This window comes from Microcaecilia unicolor, chromosome 13 (assembly GCF_901765095.1).
Source record: "Microcaecilia unicolor chromosome 13, aMicUni1.1, whole genome shotgun sequence".
In the NCBI taxonomy this organism is placed as follows: Eukaryota; Metazoa; Chordata; class Amphibia; order Gymnophiona; family Siphonopidae; genus Microcaecilia; species Microcaecilia unicolor.
In genome coordinates, this window is record NC_044043.1 from 30,003,854 (window position 1) to 30,025,139 (window position 21,286).

Genomic DNA, 21,286 nt, shown 5'->3' on the forward strand with positions numbered 1-21,286 from the left:
CTTGCTCTCACACCAGACAGCAAACCTCCTCCATTTGAAAGAATAGCACCTCTTAGTGGAATCTTTCCTAGAAGCCAGCAAGGCTTGGGATACACCCTCCGAAAGACCCAAGGAAGCAAATTCTAGGCTCTCAACATTCAAACTGTGAGAGCCAGAGACTGGAGTTTGGGATGAAGAAGAGATCCCTCGTTCTGCGTGATGAGGGTCAGAAAACACTCCAATCTCCACAGTCCTTCGGAAGATAACTCCAGAGGGAACCATATCTGTTGCAGCCAGTACAGCGCGATCAGAATCATGGTTCAGTGGTCTTGCTTGAGTTTCAACAAAGTCTTTCCCACTAGATTTATGGGAGGATATGTACACAGAAAACTGTCCCCTAATTGCAATTGAGTGAAGGAGTGGACTAGTGGTTAGGGTGGTGGACTTTGGTCCTGGGGAACTGAGGAACTGAGTTCGATTCCCACTTCAGGCACAGGCAGCTCCTTGTGACTCTGGGCAAGTCACTTAACCCTCCATTGCCCTATGTAAGCCGCATTGAGCCTGCCATGAGTGGGAAAGAGCGGGGTACAAATGTAACAAATAAATAAATAAATAAAAATAATTGAGGAGGAAGGCAACTGATCCTAGTCTGTCGTAGGCCTGAATCCTGGAACAGAACTGAGGGATCTTATGGTTGAGCTGAGTGACAAAAAGATCCACTGAGGGGGTGCCCCACACTCGGAAGATCTTGCAGGCTATGCCCCTATTGAGAGACCACTCGTGTGGTTGCATTACCCTGCTCAGTCTGTCGGCCAGGGTATTGCTTTTGTCCACCAGATAAGTGGCTCAAAGGAACATGCCATGTTGGCAAGCCCAATGCCACATCCAGATGGCCTCCTGACACAAAGAGGCATATTTTCAAAGCACTTTGGGAGGCTAAGTTCCATAGGTTTCTATGGAACTTTGGGAGGCTAAGTGCTTTGAAAATAAGCCTTAAAGGGTGTGATCCGGTGCCCCCTTGCTTGTTGGTGTAATACACTGCAACCTGATTGTTTAGACGAGAACAATTTGGTGAGATAGCCGATCTCTGAAAGCCTTTAGAGCGTTCCAGATTGCAAAGCTCCTTGAATGTGAAGCCTATCTACATGAGCTCCCCATCCCAGGAGAGATGCATTCATCATCAGCACTTTCTGTGGCTGAGGAATATTTGGAATGGAAGTCCTAAAGTCAAATTGGATCAAATGGTCCACCACTGAAGAGAGAGTACAAGCTCTGGGGATACTTGGACGACATCTTGTAGACTCCCCGTGGTTTGATATCACTGAGAAGCTAGGGTCCATTAAGTTGATCTCACATGAAGATATGTCATGGGTGTAACGTACACTGTGGAAGCCATATGGCCCAACAATCTCAACATCTACTGAGTCGTGGCCTGCTGAGAGGTACGAATATTGGATGCGAGTGGAATCATATTGTCCACTCTCATCTCCGGGGGGTAGGCCCAAACCATCTGAGTATCAAACAGGGCTCCTATGAACTCCAATCGCTGTATAGGATGGAGATGGGACTTGGGGTAGTTTAAAATGATCTCTAGTAGCTCAAGCACCTGAATAGTCATCCGCATGAACTCCTGAGCACCTTCCTCCGAGGTGCCCTTCACCAGCCAATTGTCGAGATACGGGAACACATGGACTCCCGGTCTGCGTAGCGATGCTGCAACTACCGCTGGACATGTTGTGAAGACCTTAGGAGCTGATGCAAGGCCAAAAGACAACACGCGGTACTGAAAGTGATGTGTTCCCAGAAAAATCAAAGATACTTCTGGTGGGACTTCCAGTAGGCTGGAAGTATCAGGATGTAAGTATATGCATCCTTTTAAGTCCAGAGAGCATAACCAATCGTTTTTCTGAATCATTGGGAGAAGGGTGCCCAAGGAAACCATCCTGAACTTTTCTTGGGCTAGGAATTTGTTCAGGGCACTTAGGTCTAGGATGGGACGAATCCCCCCGTTTTCTTTTGCACAAGGAAGTACCTGGAATGTAATCCCTGCCCTTCTTCCCCTGGTGGAACAGGTTCGACTGCATGGGCCTTCAGAAGGGCAAAGAGTTCCTTTACAAGTACCGGCCTGTGCTGAGAGATGACCGAATGAGCTGTTGGTAGGCAATTTGGAGTTTTGAGATACCAATTGAGGGTGTATCTGAGATGGACTATTTGAAGAACCCATTGATCAGAGGTTGTAAGAGGCTACCTTTGGTGAAAAAACTTCAACCTCCCCTGACTGGCAAGCCGTCTGGGATCGACACTTACTGTGGCTATGCTCTGCTGGAGCCAGTCAAAAGCTTCTCCCTTGCGTTGCCTGGGGAACAGCAGGGGCCTTAGGCACATGCTGTTGACATAAACGAGCGTGCTGGGGTTGAGCCCGAGTAGGCTGGTGAGCCGAAGGGTTGTACCTACACCTAGGATAGTAATAGGAACCCTTCCTTGGTGTGCCAGAAATTCTCCTAGCTGAGGAGGCTGATGCAGAAGGTGCCCGGCGGGAGAGAGAAGAGATGGTATTAATGTGTTTTTTTTGTTTTGGTCTGCGACCTCCTCAACCTTCTCTCCAAAAAGGTTATTCCCCAGCATGGGGCATCCGCCAACCTCTGCTGAACAGAATATTCCAAGTCAGAAACACGCAGCCATGAGAGTCTGTGCATTGCTATACTTTGAGCAGAAATCCTGGATGCCATATGAAAAGTGTTGTAAGAGCCCCTGGCCAAGAACTTTCGACACACCTTGTGCTGCTTGATCAACTGGCAAACTGAGTTGGCCTGCTCCGGAGGGAGTGTCTCAGCCAACTTGCACAACAAGTTTCTCAAGTGGATGCTCGTGAACAGCTGGTATGATTGTATTCGGAAAATAAGCATCGAAGCCTGGTACATCTTCCTCCCCAAAGAATCCAGGGTTCTAGCTTCTCTGCCTGGGGCTGCAGAGGCATAGTCCCTGGAACTCCTGACTTTTTTGAGAGAAGATTCCACCACCATGGAATTGTAAGGCAACTGGGATCTGATACTGGGTGGCAATCTTCTTGGGCATGACAGGGACTGACAAGGGGACTCCAGTTCCTGACCAGGACTTCCCCGAGTACCTTAGGAGAAGGCATGTAGTCCAGGACCTTGAGCATCCTGGCCCTGGACTCACCCTCCATTTCCAAAGGAAATGGAATGGCATCAGCTATTTCCTTAACAAAGATGGAAATGAAAGGCTAGCTGGAGGAGAGGGGAAGGTTCAGAGAGAATGCCATAGGACTCATCAGAGGAAAAGTAGCTTGGATCCTCCTCTGAATCCCATGAGCACTCCTCTTTGGTGTCAGACAATACCTTCTGATGGGAGAATTGAGACCAAACCTGCCTCAATGTAGAGGAACCATGTCCTCAAGAGTGGCGCTGAGAAGTCGACTCCCGCCTCGATTCCAGCGAAGCGTCCTCCACCGACATCAAGGAAGTGCTGGCTTGGGTGGCAGTCGACACCGGACTGCCACTCGGGCCTCATGCGTCATCGGAGGCTGCACTGCAGGGAGTGGAGGAGTGGCCTAGTGGTTAGGATGGTGGCCTTTGGTCCTGGGGAACTGAGTTCGATTCCCACTTCAGGCACAGGCAGCTCCTTGTGACTCTGGGCAAGTCACTTAACTCTTCATTGCCCCATGTAAGCCGCATTGAGCCTGCCATGAGTGGGAAAGCGCGGGGTACAAATGTAAAAAAAAAAAAAAAAAGGGCCAAGTGGGGCCGCAAAGGGAGGTAGGGTAGGTGCAAGCACCCCCCGGTGCCGATGCACACCATTGCATGAGGTCATCTAACAGCTCAGGGAGCAAGGCCCAGAAGAACTCATCAAGGGCCGACAACGGGAAAAGCTGGGTTGCCAGATCAGGCGCAGGTTGCAAAACTGCTGGGGTTGATAAAGGCACAGGGTCTTGGCTTCTGGGAGACTGATGCATCTTCACCTCCTGTATGGACGGCCTCCCGGCGCCGCTGCTTCTCAGGTGCCAAATCCTTTGATACCTTGGAGCTCCTGGCATCATACGTTGAGGGTGACCAGTGACAATGCTTCTTGGCCTTCGTCCGAAGCATGCTGAGGAAGATGTTGAATCCGCACGTTGACTCAGGGTCAGATCCAATAATGGACGGTCCCGGGGGCCCTGAATAGCAGAAGGCCTCAAGGCAGATGGAGACCAACTCTGTGCTTCACTGCTCCCAGTGTCTAAGGGTCTAACAGCAGCCATGCTTACCAACGCTCCCAATGCCAGTGCAATGCTCATCTTCGATGCCAATGTTGAAGAACTAGACTTGGCTCCAAAAATCCTCTCGTTACCAGGTCCTCTTCTTCATGCGAAGACAGAGAACATAGTCTTTTTGTGTATGGTGTACAGCGCTGCGTATGCCTTGTAGCGCTATAGAAATGATAAATAGTAGTAGTAGCTATGGTTGGGCCCAAGACACAAAAAAGCTCTTTAGGACCGAGCAATGTGAGGAGATGGTAAAAAAAAAAAAAAAACGTGCCCTTTCCTCACCGCGGTAGAAAAAGAACTAAGGAAACCACGTTCTCGCGGTGGGTGGGAAGGTGCCCGTGCATGTGTGGTGGAAGGTGTCTCATGCTCCACAAAGCTCGTTAGACTTGGTAAATTCTGGACCGGGCGATGCGGGTCAGCGTCACCCACTTGTGAGAATTATAAGCCTGCTTATCCTCACAGAAAAGGCAGGTAGACCCAGGGAATAAAATCTATTAAAGCTGAAAGTGAATAGAGGATGAATCCTCTCATTGGCATCTGCTAGATTCAGTACAGGAGGAGACAGATTGCTGGGCTGCCACTGCTCTAACCTAGTCTGGTACTACTTTCCAAACTTACCCTTTCATTTGAGTTTTACCCAGTGTAACATTTAATATTCTTCAAATGCATGAAACACGTTTACTACATTTTAATTTGACTGGGAAAAATTTAAAAGCTCTAAACATTTAAGACTCAAATTATTATATACAGATGTTTATATATTATAAAAGATCCATACACAAAAAGATGTCATGCACAGATATATTTTCTTACATATTTACAGAATTGTACATATTTACTTAGGAATTGAGGCGCTTGTCCTTAAAATTTAAAAATGTGTATAAATCCAGCCACACAGAAGAGTAGTACCTTAAAATGCCTTAATATTCAGCTTAGTTTTAGAATGGGATGTATGCTTAATGTTTAAAGCTTTCTTCAATTAAAAGAAAGAATGCAGCTTACATTCCTGCTCATAGGCAGCCGAATGGGGTGGGCCCTCTGGGGCCATGGCCCAAGATTGGTTTCTTTGGCTCCTCCAACCAAAAAAAAGTGTTCTGTGGCCACTGTTCCTGCTGCATTCCACTGAAAATTCCCAAAAGTCTTTTAGCAATTTAAATATAAAAAAAACTTGGTTGGAGGGTTAAGTTTTTCTAGTACCATTCGATCTGTTTTGGAAATACCAGCTCAGTTGCTATGCTGTACTGCCACATAGCTTCTGCTCCCTGAATCAACCGGACCTCTGGATTTTATGGAGGAAGCAATCACAGCACCTCTGTTGGGGCAGAGAGAGAGGAAAAAAAAAGGGAAAGAATCCCAGCCACTGTGTACTGGTGACACCTAGCGGCTAGATTTATAGTCCATGATTGCAGAGTCTGTGGTTCAGGATTCTTGTTATAATAACTGGACTAAAATAAGATGGGTGGGGGATATAAAATGGGGAGGGAGGAATCCTTGGCTAATTGTGAATGAAGGCTCATGGTGGAAGGCAAAAAGAAGAAGCAGGAGAAAACTTCTCTGTCAAAAATAAATTATTGTAATATAGCACGCGTCTGAAGAGAGCAGTGCTTATAAAGGAAGCTCCTCACTGTGCTATTTTATAGGAAACCAGTTAGCATAGAGAATTGGTCACTGCTGGGAAAGACCAATGACACTCGGGAGTGCATCATCAAGAACTTCTTCGCTGTGGTCATTGAGTAGTTACAAAATATTTAAAATAAGTACATTATATAACCTCAAAAAATAAGTAGTGCCCCAGAAAACCACGTATAATCAGGAGGGCAGCAGCACAGGAATTAAGCAACCATGGCGCCATAGATCTTATATTCAACCCCAAACCCCAACTCCCTCCTGCTAAACAAAAAGTGATGCTACGGCCAAGCGTATCTCCGCTATCTTGCTCATGGCCATGCTGCATGTAACCACGCCTCTCACTGATGTCAGTACTCCAATGTGTCTCTTCAATGTCAGCATAGGGAACACAAGCATTGCTGCCTGATAAAGGCGATGCCAGTGCAAGGCCAAAGTTTCTTTCCAGATGTGAACAAATGCCTTTTTCTCTGGACATGATATTGGAGTTAAAAATACAATTAAACAGTTGGCCATCATGCTCATAAAAGATCTTACAGGGGTTAATTATTGAAAAAAAAAAATTAATGCAAATCTAAGAGCATTTCTCAGAGTAAGAGAGCCTTTAATTCTTAACCCCATCAAGCAATTATAGCTTGTAGTCCATGGGTGGGAATAAGTCAGAAGGGACAGCTGTTCACCAAGTAGTGCTTCTTGAAGAGATACTGTTGTCTTTTCTATGGTAGACTTATCTTCCCAAAAACCCCTGTGGAAAGCTGCATTTAAATAAATAAGATTTATCAAACATCATTAATTATAAATTTTAAAGGATTTTGTACCTTTCAAAGATTTTCAATTTAAATTCTAGTGATTTTTAAACACTAAATGGAGTGTTTCCCAGCAGCAGGATGTAACAAAAGAGTGATGGATTCTTCTCCACTTTAATACTTTCCTTGCACATCTGTATCTTAACCTGCATAAACCTGAGGCTGTAAAGGTGGGGGCAGTTTGTCATTTTCCACATTTTCAGAGTCAATTGCTGCCAGCGGTTGAGGTTTTGGTTTAATATCTAGCGGATATTTCTCTACAATATCTTGGACTTCCTTGGTAACACCATCAGTCCAGTCTATAAGGTCTTTTTCAAGTTTCCTGGCTTCGTGGACAATTCTCTCCTGCCTCTCATTCAGCTGTGATAGGAGGTCTAAATTTTTGTACATCTGCTTCACACCCAAGCATGCATCAGGTGGCCAGTTTTCAGCATCCTGTTTCTTAGGAGAGGACTGGCCAGACATGTAACGATCAAACTCCTCCTGGCTTAAATTCAAAGACTGTGCATCCAGTTTTTCAATGAACGCCATAGCACAACACTATAGAAAAAGAAAAAAAAAACATTTCTTTATTTTAAAAATACCTAAGCGGCTTACACAAAAAATACATACATAATACATAAACAGGACAAAAACAAATACAAGCTTCATCAGTTGCTGCCTGTCCCTGTCTCTTCATGTTCAAGTGTACAGCGCTACACACGTCTACAGAGCTATAGAAACGATTAGTAGTAATTCTCAGCAATAACGCTAAGCAAATAGCATGCCTCGCAAAACAGCTCCATCCCATAGCCCACCGTATTTCAGATTGTCAGCTTTGTACATCCGTCATAATGTAGCCCACTGTTTAAAAAAAAAAATAAAGCCTGCACAAAAAAGTGAGTTTTCAACAAGGCTGGAATTGTAGGATACATTAAGAAACAACTATTAATAACTGCTCTATCCCTGTAGAGCTCTTTTGTTTGATGTGTTTATACTATACCTTTACAATGCCACATTAATGTAATATTAATAACAAAAGACATCTAATTAACATAATTATAAATAAAAGGAACGGAACTCAAGAGCAGGTGCAGTACTGCCAGACTCCACAATCTCCCTCCTCCTCTTCCTGTTTCATAGCAGATGTGCACGAGTAAGCAGTGTGTGAGCAGAGAGAGGAGGGGAGTCACATGACCTACCAGTATTGTGCACGTTCTGAGCCTCCACAACCTTCCTTCTGCAATTGTTCTGTATTGCAGATGTTTCAGGAAAGAACAGAAGGCAGCACAGAGCTAACTCGGGGGGGGGGGGGGGGGGGGGGGGGGGAGAGCAGGCAGGGTTGGGTCATCAAGTGTCTCAGTCTCCCATATCAGGTGGGAATACCTTGCTCCTGAGTGGAAGAGTAGGAAAGAGACTACCGATATGGACGGATTAGCAGGCAAAATTACTGGGGATGCTCAAGCACGCAGGGAACTGGCATCTAAGTCCCATTTCTTATACGCTTGTTCTAAGTACCAGGCAACCTGCCACATCAAGAGAAAGGTCTCCAAACTCGAGGATCTTACCTGATTTAGTTTGGCGATTTTTATACAGACTGTGATCAAACACATTCCAATCCATTAAAAAAAAAAAAAAACACAGTTGCAACTCTGAAATGGAATTTGCTGGAATAAAACTAAAAATTAAACAAAGTACTTATGGCATGGTATGTGTGGTGGGTGCAGGGGAAGGGCAGGAAAGATCAGCAGTTGCTTAACTGTAATGGGAGTTCTCCATAGACAGCAGGGGAATGCATCCACAATATACGATGTCCTCCTGATGAACCCAGTGTGTGTGGTACCGTAGCTCAGGGAAGCTTTTTTGAGGACTGAAGACCATTCTGAAGCCCTGCAGACATTCACAAGGATGACTGTGCACAGCTTTGTAACTGCTGCTGCTTTTGCCTTTAGTTGGTGAGGGCTGATCTTGCTTCAAGGTTGTATCTTGGCTTGGTGATAGCAGAAAGCTGTGAAGTCAGAGATCCAGATAGAAGAGTGCATTTGTTCATAACAAACAGAGTGGGTAGCTCATAACAAATAATTGTGAGCTTTTACGCAAGTCCTTCCAGACATGAAGACAGTAGAAAAGTACTCTTCTGCAACAGACAGTACAGAGCATTTCTTCTGCTTTACTTGGATAGGATCCAAAAAAGGAGGAAAGGATGATGAATGGATTGATGTGAAATTTGGAGATGACTTTTAGGAGGAATTTTGGGTGTGTGCACAGCAAAACTTTATGGAGGAAAAACCAAGTACTGGGGGAATAATGAACCAGCTCCTTGTGACTTAACCCTCCATTGCCCCATGTAAGCTGCATTGAGCCTACCATGAGTGGGAAAGCGCAGGGTAGAAATGTAACAAAAATAAAATAGATACTATTGGAGATTCTACATGGAATGTTGCTACTATTGGAGATTCTACATGGAATGTTGCTACTATTGGAGGTTCTACATGGAATGTTGCTATTCCACTAGCCTGAAACCACTAATATCTCCAATACCACGAATCTTTGGAAAATGCTATCTCGCTCTTCACTAGTCCAAAGATAAGAACTAAGCGTATGCACACAGCAATTATACAAATACCTCTATGAATATGTGTTAATATATGTGCAGGTTTCACGTGTTTTCTATGTTTATTGGGAACCCTCGGACGATACCACTTAACGGCAATTTCATTAGTTTTTTGCCTAGTGGCTAGGTCTCTCTTCATAGGGCAATCCCTTTTATTAAACCATAAATAATTGCAGTTGCAAACACTTTCCACTAGTGCCCAAAAGTATACGTGCTCAAAATATAATAATTCAAAAAGAAAAAATAGAAAAACTTATCTTGAACATTACTGCATGTCTCTCTGTCGAAGTCCACTTTGGCTTCCCCTAAATTACGCCCGACGCCGCGGGTTTCAATATTTTCATCAGGGACTCGGGTTAATCTTGCCCGCCTTGAATCCTCAACAGTCCGTGCACGTAGACTCTCGCTAGGCACAGCGAGAGTCTACGTGCACGGACTGTTGAGGATTCAAGGCGGGCAAGATTAACCCGAGTCCCTGATGAAAATATTGAAACCCGCGGCGTCGGGCGTAATTTAGGGGAAGCCAAAGTGGACTTCGACAGAGAGACATGCAGTAATGTTCAAGATAAGTTTTTCTATTTTTTCTTTTTGAATTATTATATTTTGAGCACGTATACTTTTGGGCACTAGTGGAAAGTGTTTGCAACTGCAATTATTTATGGTTTAATAAAAGGGATTGCCCTATGAAGAGAGACCTAGCCACTAGGCAAAAAACTAATGAAATTGCCGTTAAGTGGTATCGTCCGAGGGTTCCCAATAAACATAGAAAACACGTGAAACCTGCACATATATTAACACATATTCATAGAGGTATTTGTATAATTGCTGTGTGCATACGCTTAGTTCTTATCTTTGGACTAGTGAAGAGCTATTCCACTAGCAACATTCCATGTAGAAGGCTGCGCAGGCTTCTGTTTCTGTGTGCAGGACGTCAGACTCACAGAAGCCTGCGCGGCCACATTGGTGATCTGCAAGGGCCGACTTCTACATGGAATGTTGCTAGTGGAATAGCAACATTCCATGTAGAACCTCCAATAGTAGCAACATTCCATGTAGAATCTCCAATAGTAGCAACATTCCATGTAGAATCTCAAATAGTAGCAACAGTGGAGGAGTGGCCTAGTGGTTAGGGTGGTGGACTTTGGTCCTGGGGAACTGAGTTTGATTCCCACTTCAGGCACAGGCAGCTCCTTGTGACTCTGGGCAAGTCACTTAACCCTCCATTGCCCCATGTAAGCCGCATTGAGCCTGCCATGAGTGGGAAAGCGCGGGGTACAAATGTAATAAAAATAAAAACCAAAGCTTAGATTTCACTGAATTCAGGCTGAAGTCATTGCCATAAGGAATATCAACTTTCAAGTGAATTATCTGAGCGGTGCTTCCACTAGTGGCTCAAAGGGTGCCTGCATGAACATATTTAGTCAGATCCCAGATTGGAAGAGGGTCCTATTAAGGCAGTTTAGCTTTCACAGACTCTCATTAACTGCAACACAAATGGGTACACAGAGAGTGATTTGCCTTCCAGTTGCCCATGACAGGCCGAAAATGGTTGACAGATGTGGAGTGGCATTTTAGAAAGGATGTCCAAGTCAGAACATCACAAATGGACATCCATCTCACATGTATTTTAGAACAGGATAGAACACATGACTGTAATATCAATGCCCAGCATAAACATCCATTCTACAAACTGAAATGTCCAAATTATGAACTGGGTAAAACAAGGGATCCATCTTATAAAATGGCCACACAGACATCCCATGCAGAGCAGAGGCGTAGCCTAAAGATTAGAGCAGTGGGTTGAGAATCAAGGGATCCAGTGTCAAAATTCCACTTCAGCTGTTTGTGATTTGTTTTTACCTACTGTACCTGCATGTACACCACTTCAATAGCCTTCAGACTTGAAGGTGTCATATATACAGTAGGCATTTTTCTGCCCTGGAGGGCTTGCAATTTAAAAAAGAAAGAGGAGCTGAAGTGGATTTGAACCTGGGTCCCTCGGTTTTCAGTCCACTGCGCTAACCATTATGCTACTCCTCAAACCTGCATGCTACTCTGTTAAGACTGTCCATAATATCTGAAGCCCAGTATCCTTTGCTGGTTTCACATTCAGGGGAGAGGGAGGGGAAACTGCAACCACTGGGGAATTAAGGAGGTGTCATGCCTTAATCCCTCCAGTAGACAGCTGGTCAATCAGAACACCTTTCTGTAACCTGAACTAATTCTAAATAACATCATCCATCTTTTTAGACATGGACATCCCTTCCTCTTCCCCCATTAGCATGCGGCCATTAAAAAATAAATAAAAAATTAGCATGCGTGTACTTACCGCCACCCATTTTGTAGGCAGTAAGGGCTCATGCATTATTCACTAACCAGTTAGCGTTCAGTAATGTAGCTGTGGTAATTAGCACAGGAACACCCACTCTCTGGCCCCAAACACACCCCCTCAAAAAATAAATTTTTAAAACATTTTAGCATGCTTAGCATGCACCCATTTGCTATCACAGGACACCTGAGCATATCCCACAGTATGCCATCTTAAGCTACGTTAGTCACGTATTACCAACTAACACAGCTTAGTAAAAGGAGCCCCAAGCTGTTTAACAGGTTATGAGAAAGGGAAATGTTACTGGGGATGATGGGTGAGGCAGAAATACAGATAATGCCTAAGAGGGCAAAGACAAGATGGAACATGGGTCTTAGAAACCTAGATCCGTGTTGAAATATTGAAGTTAAAATCACTGCAAATGTTTTTGTGAATAGGCTGGCGGTGCTGCCTACCGTGGTGAGCCTGGATCAGTGTGGCTTTGTGCTGGGTCAACAAGCCACAGATAATGTGAACAGTGCGTTGCAAGTGGGATGGGTAATTGGCCAGTTGCAGACCCAACTTAAGCTGTCACTAGATAACTAGAAAGTGTTTGATCAGGTTCACTGGAGGCAGTATTGAAGAAGATGGGGGTGGATAACTGTGAAGAAACTGTGTGTTTTACACCTGGAAAATATATTGGATATTTTCCTGTCAAATATGTCTGAAGTGTATTTCTCCTGTTTGGCCAGCAGATGGTGCATGTTTATGCTTAAAGCTGTTGGACTGACTTCTCTTTCTTTTATTTGGCACACAGATAATAGGAACTGCCTTGCAGTGATGTAACCAGTTTTTATTTGAAACTTGACTGTTCTGGGCTCTGATTGGCCTGGAGTTTTGAAATTATTATTTATTTATTGCATTTGTATCCCACAATGGAAGTTGAGAACCAGGATCCTGATGCAAAAGCTAACAGCAATGTACCATGCTAAGCTAGAGCAGTATGATAAAGACTGAAAATCGCTTCTTTTCTATTTGGGGATAGGTAAGTGACGGAAGGGGGTGGGGGACTTAGGGGAAGCAGGAGTAACAGTTGAGGAAGGGGAATAAAGTTAAGATAAGGGAGTTAAAAACAGAGAGGGACAATTTTTTTTTTGTTTTAAATTTAAGTATTTGAGTTCAACCATTTATTTGCTGGTGCTTTGAAGAAACAACCAGGAACCAGCAGAGTTCTTATATGTTATACTATGTTTGCTGTGACTGATTCAAATTAAATAAAATGTTTTAAAAAGGGGGCGACCAAGATGATAAAGGGGATGGAACAACTTTCATATTAGGAAAGGCTAAAGAGGTTAGGGTTCTTCAGCTTGTGCAGAAGAGATGGCTGAGGGGGAATACAATAGAGGTCTACAAAATGCTGAGTGTAGTGGAATGGGTAAATGTGAATCAATTGCTTATGCTTTGAAAAAGTACAAAAACCAAGGAACAAGTCATGAAGTTACACACTACTACTTTTCAAACAAACAGGAGACAATATTTTTTTTTCACTCAGTAAGCTCTGAAAGTCAATGCCAGAGGATGTGATCAAAGCAGTTAGAATAGATTCCTGGAGGCAAAGTCCATAAACCATAAAGGTAGATCCAGAGAAGTCAATGATTATTCCTGGAGTAGGTAGAATTGAATCCTGGCTTGGTCACTATTAGAACTAGAATACTGGGCTAGATGGACCTTTGGTTTGACCCAGTATGGCAATTCTTATACTCAGTTTTTCCCCACCATCTGCTGGGAAGCATGGCATCTTTGGAAAAGTACGGAGGTATGAGTTTGCTGCTTTGATCACAGGGGCAGTCTGCTTTTGAGTATCAACGAGCAGGCTGTGTGTAGCGCTAGAACTAGTGAATCCTGGGGGCAGTAAGTTCAATGCTCTCTTCACTTCTTAGGAGCATAAAGCGAACCAGCAGTCCCTCTGATGCAAGCCATGGGCTCCAGAGCTCCCAGCCACCATCAGCATTTGAGTCATCTGGGTGGACGGTGCTGTTCCTCATGCAGCCCGAGTCTCTCATTGGTACTTGTGCTGGGCCCAAAGAGTTGTAGGGTTGGGGCAGAATGTCTGGATCAGTTCTAAGAAGGGGTCTTTGCCATTATCAGGCATGTTATTAGGTTCTGTGCTTGCCTGTGATGCTGTTGACTTGATCCTTTTGTCTTTATTTCTTTTCTTTTTTTCCTTGTCCGAGGAGGGAGGAGAGCTGCATGGTACTGGGACACAGAAAACTTTTAGATTGAGGAGAGGGAACTGCTGTGTGTTGGAATGCCCACATGTGCTCAGGGGAGCCAAAGAGACTTCCTTGAGCTACAGGAAAGCTTTGCACACTGGGTTCATCAGTGGGATGTCACCTTATATCTGCATCTCCCCTGCTTGACTACAGAGAAATTTAGATTGTAAGCTCTTCCGAGCAGGGACCGTCCTTAATTGTTAATTTGTACAGCGCTGCGTAACCCTAGTAGCGCCCTAGAAATGTTAAGTAGTAGTAGTAGTAATGTTACAACAGAAATAAGTAGCCAAAATGGGTTTACACTAAATCCTCTTGTTATCAAGCTACCATGTGTCCATGTATTGAACAATTTCACCAAATTCATTATCATGGGATGGAACAGACTAATTTGCACATACCAGATTGGTAAAATAATATCCATCTTCTCCAGTCATTAACCTACTCGGATTACAGAAGCGGGTTATGTACTGGATGTTGGACTGCAGCCTGGGTGGATTTGCCTTCAGAACAATGTAGATAAGTGTTGGCAAGAAGTCATCAGCAGATGCTGGCTCGTTCTTGGTGATCTTGATGGCATTGAAAATGTGCTTGCTGCACCTGGTGATGCAAGCCAGTTTGTCACGAGGAACACGCTTTGAATCCATTTCAATAATATCTAGGAAACAGACAATTCCAGTTAACTGAGCTTTCATTTGCTTATTTATGTCCATATTTTCCTCATAACAGTTATTGAGGCAAACATACACTGTCTACATATATAGTATCAGAAGAGGGCCTTTTGATGCTTTGCCCAGGGCTGGCCTGACCACTAGGTGGGCAAGACATCCGCCTAGAGGGCAGCAACATTGGTGCAGCAGAAGTCAGCATCCGAGCTTTGCTAAACAAAAATTTGAGGCAGCCGGTGCAGTGCCTTCAGCAACCATGTAGTTCAGGCCTGCAGAGTCTAGCCTCTTCCAATGCTCAAGGCACCATGCTGGCTGCACTGATGGTAGTTTAGAAGCTTTAGAGCCACAGCCCAGGTGGATCTGGTGGAGTGGTACAGGAACAGTGAGTGTTGTGAGGGGAGATATACTGGATATGTGAGGCACAGGGAGAGAGGATGCGAATGCTAGACATCTCGGTGGGGGGGAGGGGGGTCTAGAGAAGGGGAAAGGCTGTATACTTCGGGGGAGGTGGTTGCTGGGCACATGAGGAAGGCTTTGAACCATCCATGGGGGTTAGGGGAGGGTGTGTGTGTGGGTGAAGGTTCACCTAGAGCACAAGATAGCCTTGGCCCGGCCCTGGTTATGCCACTGATTTGTGGAATAAAATTCCCAAGGAACTGATCACAGCTACCTTTCTTTTTCTAAGACATGTAAGACTTGGCTATTTCAGGAGACTGTTATTTAAGTAATTTGTAAAGGTCTGGCCTTGCAGCTTTATTGTTATAACTGAGGTTGGTGGTGATTTTTCTGTTTTGGTATTTTATTTGCTTTTATGGTTGGTCATATTTTATTTTTGGTTTTATTGCTTCAAGATGTATTCGCAATGATAGCTCCTGAAGACGAGATGAAATGGAGCTTTGTCGAGCTGTGCTATTACACTGATGGAGTGAAGAGGTTGTGATGGACCTGAGATAATTGTTTTTGGCACACATATTTTGAAATTTTGAACAGTAGTTGAATGTGATTTATTGTTCACATATTGGTGGCACATTTAAGTTCAATCACCGTTGGACACAACATAAGTTGGTTTTCAGTTGAATGCACTTTCTAAAGAACCCCAAGGATATTAATTTGGAGCACTAAATAAGCCACAGTAGCCTAATGTAAGCTCCATATAGGCATAAGATCAATTGTTAGCACTGGTGAGTGTGAGTTGACCTTTAGTGCTACTGAGGGGTCTTTTCTAAATATTTTATTGTATCTTATAGTTCTACTGGAACCTGACTTTGCTTGTGTTCATTGGTATCTTATATTTCAGAGAGTTTTTTCTGTTATTCAGTATTAGTGCCTCTCTGCACGTTTTTTTGTTGTTGTTTGTTAAGACAGCAGCTCATCCTGATCATTCATGCACTAGGGGATGGAGGCTCAGGATCTTAGAAGGGACTTTTGTATTGTTAGTTTATTCTTCTGATGTTTATTATATTATTATAATTTGGAAAAAACTTTGATCACTGTGCTGTTATCAGACTTCATGATTATGCAAATCTGGAGGGTGCACTGATTCACTGTAATTGAAATAAAAAACAAAATGCTGACACCCCCCCCCCCCCCCTGGACTATGAAATAAAAGCAAAAGATCACAGAAGCGGCTTGTATCAGACAGTGGATAACTTATGGAGATTATAAACTGCTCAAACTCCTCAAAGCAATACTAGCAGTAGTTACAATTCTAACCACCAAACTGGGCAGACCAGATGGGCCATGTTGGTCTTTATCTGCCATCATTTACTATGTTATATAATGACAACAGGAAAAAAAAAGCTGTGTACCAAACCTGTAATTGCCTTAACCACCATATCAGAGACTTCAGGAATATCTTCATTAACAGGAACACACAGCATTTGAGAGGTCACCCAGTGTAAAGCTCTACAAAAACACAAACATTAATGAGAAATTCAAAGCAACAGCATGCCTTACACTCATTTAGTTAAGTAGCTTATCAGACTTCACAGGCCACAAGCTTGGACCAAGTACTTATGTTATGCTGGCTGATGTATAAGTTAGTAGCTCCAGCTACAATCCTGCTCAGTAATTATTAGAGAAAACAAGGAAAATACTGGATGCTATGCAAAGCAGCTGCTTTAGACTTCCAGTTATGGGATGAACGATCTTCAGCCTAGGACAAAGGCCTTACTCTAACAGGTTATTTTATTCATTTACTTAAAAATAGTTATATGCCACAAAAACTTCAAAATGTATGAAAAAATATCATTTGTACAAATACATAACCAGACAGTAACAATAATTATCAAATAAAACAATATGACATATTTACACAGTGCTGTATAACAAGAGTTCCAAAACTACTACTTGCTGTAGCACACCTTCCCTCCAACTCACCTCTCTCCCTTGATATAATCACTTTTCCCTCTCCTCCAGTGTCACCACCTTCCATTCCTTCACTCCTCTGATAAAATCACTTTCCTGTCCCTGACACCTGCTGCTGCCTTTGCTCTGAAGTCAGAACCACATGGGTCCCTAAAATCTTGCAAGGCTGCCAGCCCCATGGAGTTCTCATTTCAAAGGGAATCTAGCAGAGGTGGCTTTAGCAGCAAGTTAAGATGTGCTGCCTACTACCACTCTCTGCCATCCAGAAGCAACGGTGCACGTATTGAAAAAAGGTGAAATTTGGATTTACCTAATAGTTTCCTTTCTAAGAATCCTGCCAGATCAGTCCAGGTAAGTGAGTCATGTCCCCCTGACTGCAGATGGAGCCAGAGAAAAATAGCTGAGAGCTGGCTTTATTCCCTTTACAGAGAGTCAGTGTTGCCTTTAGCTCCTCAGCACTTCTCTAGCTCCAGCACATGTGCAGGCATTTGGCCTGGTGCAGCAAACTACAAGTAGGACAATGTGGTGTAAGCCCAGATTCCTGGTGAGGCATAGACTGAGTCCAGGGGGGACCGCTGGACAACAGTGCTATGGGGCTGATCTCCCTCCCTCTTAGGAAAAAGGCTCAGCTAAAGGCTGAGTTTCCACACCAATGGGTCCAGTACCAGGTGTGTTGGTGAATTTTCACCTTTGGCGAGTACGAAAGTAGTATATGACTGCCTGGAAAGAGAGAGACTAAAGTCAAAAGAAAAATTGTTTAAACAGAGACTCAAAATCATTCTACTATGCGGGTCATTCAATGCTGTACTCTCCAATTGTGATTTTACAAAATAAGGACAAACCTCCTAGGTGCCCCAAGACCACATCCTTCTCCTCACCAAGAAGGGAATATAAAACTCTTGATCTTGACCACCTTAACGCTAGAATCAGGGGTCTCAGCCTGAGGAAATCCCACTTCAGCTATCAGATGTAGCGGGAAGCACTTGGGAGTGAGAGGAACCCTACGACCACTGAGAAATATAGGACTCCCCAAAGATTACTATCATAGCCTATTCTAGTGATACTGAGTAGTTATATCTTAGAAAATAAGAAGCACCAGCTCCTCTCTCTCAAACAACCTCCCCACTGAGGTGGCAAATTCCACGTCTGCTGAACCAACTCTCCATTCTTTCCCTTGCTCTACTCTGCAATGCTCCGGCATCCCAAACATTGCCAAAGTCACTGTAACTGTCTTCAGACAGCAGCAAAAATGGATAGTCAGCAAAATCACTGGCTCTCAAATTCCATGAAAACTTTCATTGTTGTTGATGCTGTGCTGCCACTCACAAATCATTTTCTGGCCCAAAATCAAAGAGAGGGAAGGGCCAAGTATGATGCATGGGTCAAGGGAGAAAGGAGGGCAGAGTGTAATGCATAGCTAATGAACACTACCACCTACACTGACTCGGCCCAAAAGAAAATTGCTGCCATTGACCCTGGTAGGGGGAGAGGATATGAGGAGAAAAAGTATAATGTGAGGTTGAGGGTGTGAAGAGATAAGGTTAAATGACAGAGAATTAGCTGGGGATTATAGTCAGGCATGGTGGTGGTGGTGGTGGGTGGGGGTGTGAAAGCATCAACTAGGAAATGTTGCAATATCTTCAAGATGTGGACATAACAGCCAAGGCTCTACACTAATTTGGGTACCTTTCTAACATTTAGTCTGTGGTGTGGGCAAATGATAGCTCTCAACCCAGAAAGCAGGCTTGTGAAGTCCACAAAGGATTATTGTTATTGCCAATCCTTCTTAAAATTTATGCACGGTAATTACTGAATTGATCCAGACATACAATGTTGAGCATCCTCTATTTTGCAGAATAAATCTATGCAAAATAAATCAAAAATCCCTGATGAAATAGAGAACAAAAAATTCTTGGATTCCCACTACTTCATATAAATGCTATTAATAGTCAGACAACAGAATTCAGATACTATGGCAGAACTTGAATTCATGTGCATAACAAATAAAAAAATCATACGTTCCTTTCAGACTAACATTATTTTAAGAATTTAGTATTCAACAGATTAAGAAAACACTTCTGCTACAAAGAAACATAGAAAATGATGGCAGAGAAAGATTATATATCCCATCCAGTCTGCTCATCCATTCCTCTCCTTTCCTCTTAGAGATCCTCTGCGCTTGTCCTTGTCCCATGCTTTCTTGAATTCAGAATCAGTTTTTATCTCCACTTCCTCTACTGGGAGGTCGTTTCACAAATTCACCACCCTTTCAGTAAAGAAGTATTTCCTTAGATTACTCCCAAGTCTATGAACTTTCACTCTCTGTCCTCTAATTCCCAAGTTTCCTTTCAGTTAAGAGAGCTTGCATCCTGTGCATTTATACCACAAAGGTATTTAAAAGTGTTGATTGCATCTCCCCTCTTTCTTCCTAAGTATACATATTAAGATCTTTTAAGTGTTTTTCCATATGCTTTACAACTAAGACCACTGACCATTTTAGTAGAGGCCCTCTGGATTGATTACATCCTATTTATATCTCAAAAACTGTACATGGTACTCTAAATGGGGTCTCATCAAAGACTTATAAAGAGGCCACTATGACCTCCTTTTTCCTGCTGGCTTCCATGTTTTGTGTACGGACTGCTTCAAGGGTACAGACTTCTTGGCTCCACTCTGAATCAGATGTGGACAGATACTGAATGTAAAATATATTCAACTGTCCACAAAGTCCACTGGAGAACTATTTGGAAGAACTACAATCCACTGTACAGGAAGCGGTAGTCAAGGGACTTGTTACTTTGAAAGAAAAGTATTTGGATTACTCTGCATCTTAAAAGTTCCTGTTACCTATCTAAAAAATCAAGTCCCACTAGGAAGACAAAGTATCAGCCGCTGTCAGTGTGCATAGATATTGTAAGATCTTTTGTTCCATTAGATTTGTCATATGTTAGAGATTCTTCTGACGTGATACTTTTATTGCATTTATTTGTATATATATATATATATATATATATACACACCACAAGATGTAATAATGATTAGCATCAACATCGATTCTTTTTACATAAGTCATCAAATCAATGGCTCTTCAACAGGGCCAGTCTTACGCAGGGGCGACAGGAGCGGTCGCACAGGGCCTCGCGGCGCTTCCTGTCACTCCCTACCATATCGTCGCTCAGCTGCTTTTCTTCCAGCCGCCCTGCATTTAAAAAGTCGCAATGGCGGCGGCAGCAGCAAAAAAGCAGGCTCGCCTCTAGCTATTAAGCCTTCCCCTTCTCTCTCAACGTGCACTGATGCAATTTCCTGTTTCCGGTTTCCGCGAAGGCGGCACAGTGTGCACACGGAGAAAGAAGGGGAAGGCTTAAAGGCTAGAGCAAGCCTGCTTTTTCGCTGCTGCCACTGAGACTTTTTAAACGCAAGCCGGCTGGAAGGAAAGCAGCTGAGGAAAACTGAGGGCACAGATGGGGCTGGGGTAAAACGGGTTGGGACCTGAAACTCGGTGGCTGAAAAGGGGGGTAAGTTAAGTTGGGGGCTGGAGCGGGCAAGTCACTGGACATGGATGGGAGGGCAGGGGACAGAGGAGAAACACTTGATGTGGATGAGAGAGGAGGACAGGGGGCAAAGGAGAATCGCTGGATGGGTGGGGAGGGCAGGGGAGAGAGGAGAGAATAGTATTATAGGAAGAGACAGCCTCATTGACAGACTTGGATAACATAGTGGTAGAGAAGAGATTTGAAACACTGGAGGACAATGTAGAAGGGTCAATATTCTGAAGATTCCTAAATGTGTTGGTTAAGATTGGACAGGACTGGGGAGGAGGGTGTTTAAGTGTGAAAGTTATCAGATGATGGTCAGAGAGGGGAACAGTTGAGGCACAGAAACTGGAGAGTGAGAATTTCAGAAGAGGATAAGATCAAGACAGTGGCCATTCTGGTGAGTGGGGGCAGTGGAGCACAGTTGAAGATTGAAAGAGGATGTTAAAGCAAGAAACTGAGAAGCATAAGAGAGGGATCATTAGCATGAATGTTAAAATCCCCAAGAATGAGGGAAGGAGATGAAGGTTCAAGAAAGAAGGAAAGCCAGGCATCAAAGTCAGTGAGAAAGGAAGAAAGGGACTTATCAGGGGGTCAATAAACGACTGCTACTCGGAGAGGCAGAGGAGCAAATAGACAGATGGAGTGGACTTCGAAGGAAGAAAAACAGTGAGACTGAGGTGGAAGAACAGGTTGAAATCTACAAGAGGGTGAAAGTAGTAGCCCGACACCACCTCCGCGGCCAACCGGGCGAGGAGTATGGGAGAAAAGATAACTACTACTACTTAACATTTCTAGAGCGCTACTAGGGTTACGCAGCACTGTACAAATTAAACAAAGAAGGACGGTCCCTGCTCAAAGGAGCTTACAAT

General features: G+C 43.7%; 1 protein-coding gene across 2 annotated transcripts in view; it reads right to left on the bottom strand.

The window, feature by feature from the left end:
* Window positions 1-5,030: 5,030 nt before the first annotated feature.
* The window catches only part of RABGEF1 (RAB guanine nucleotide exchange factor 1), a 99,722-nt gene continuing 83,466 nt past the window's right edge, over window positions 5,031-21,286 (bottom strand). For both annotated transcript variants that reach the window (XM_030185653.1, XM_030185654.1), the window contains 3 exons: window positions 16,328-16,419; window positions 14,248-14,504; window positions 5,031-7,215 (listed from right to left, as the gene is read on the bottom strand). In XM_030185653.1, the coding sequence (XP_030041513.1) occupies window positions 6,817-7,215; window positions 14,248-14,504; window positions 16,328-16,419 (748 nt within the window). In that variant the 3' untranslated portion in view covers window positions 5,031-6,816. The remainder of the gene's footprint in view (window positions 7,216-14,247; window positions 14,505-16,327; window positions 16,420-21,286) is intronic.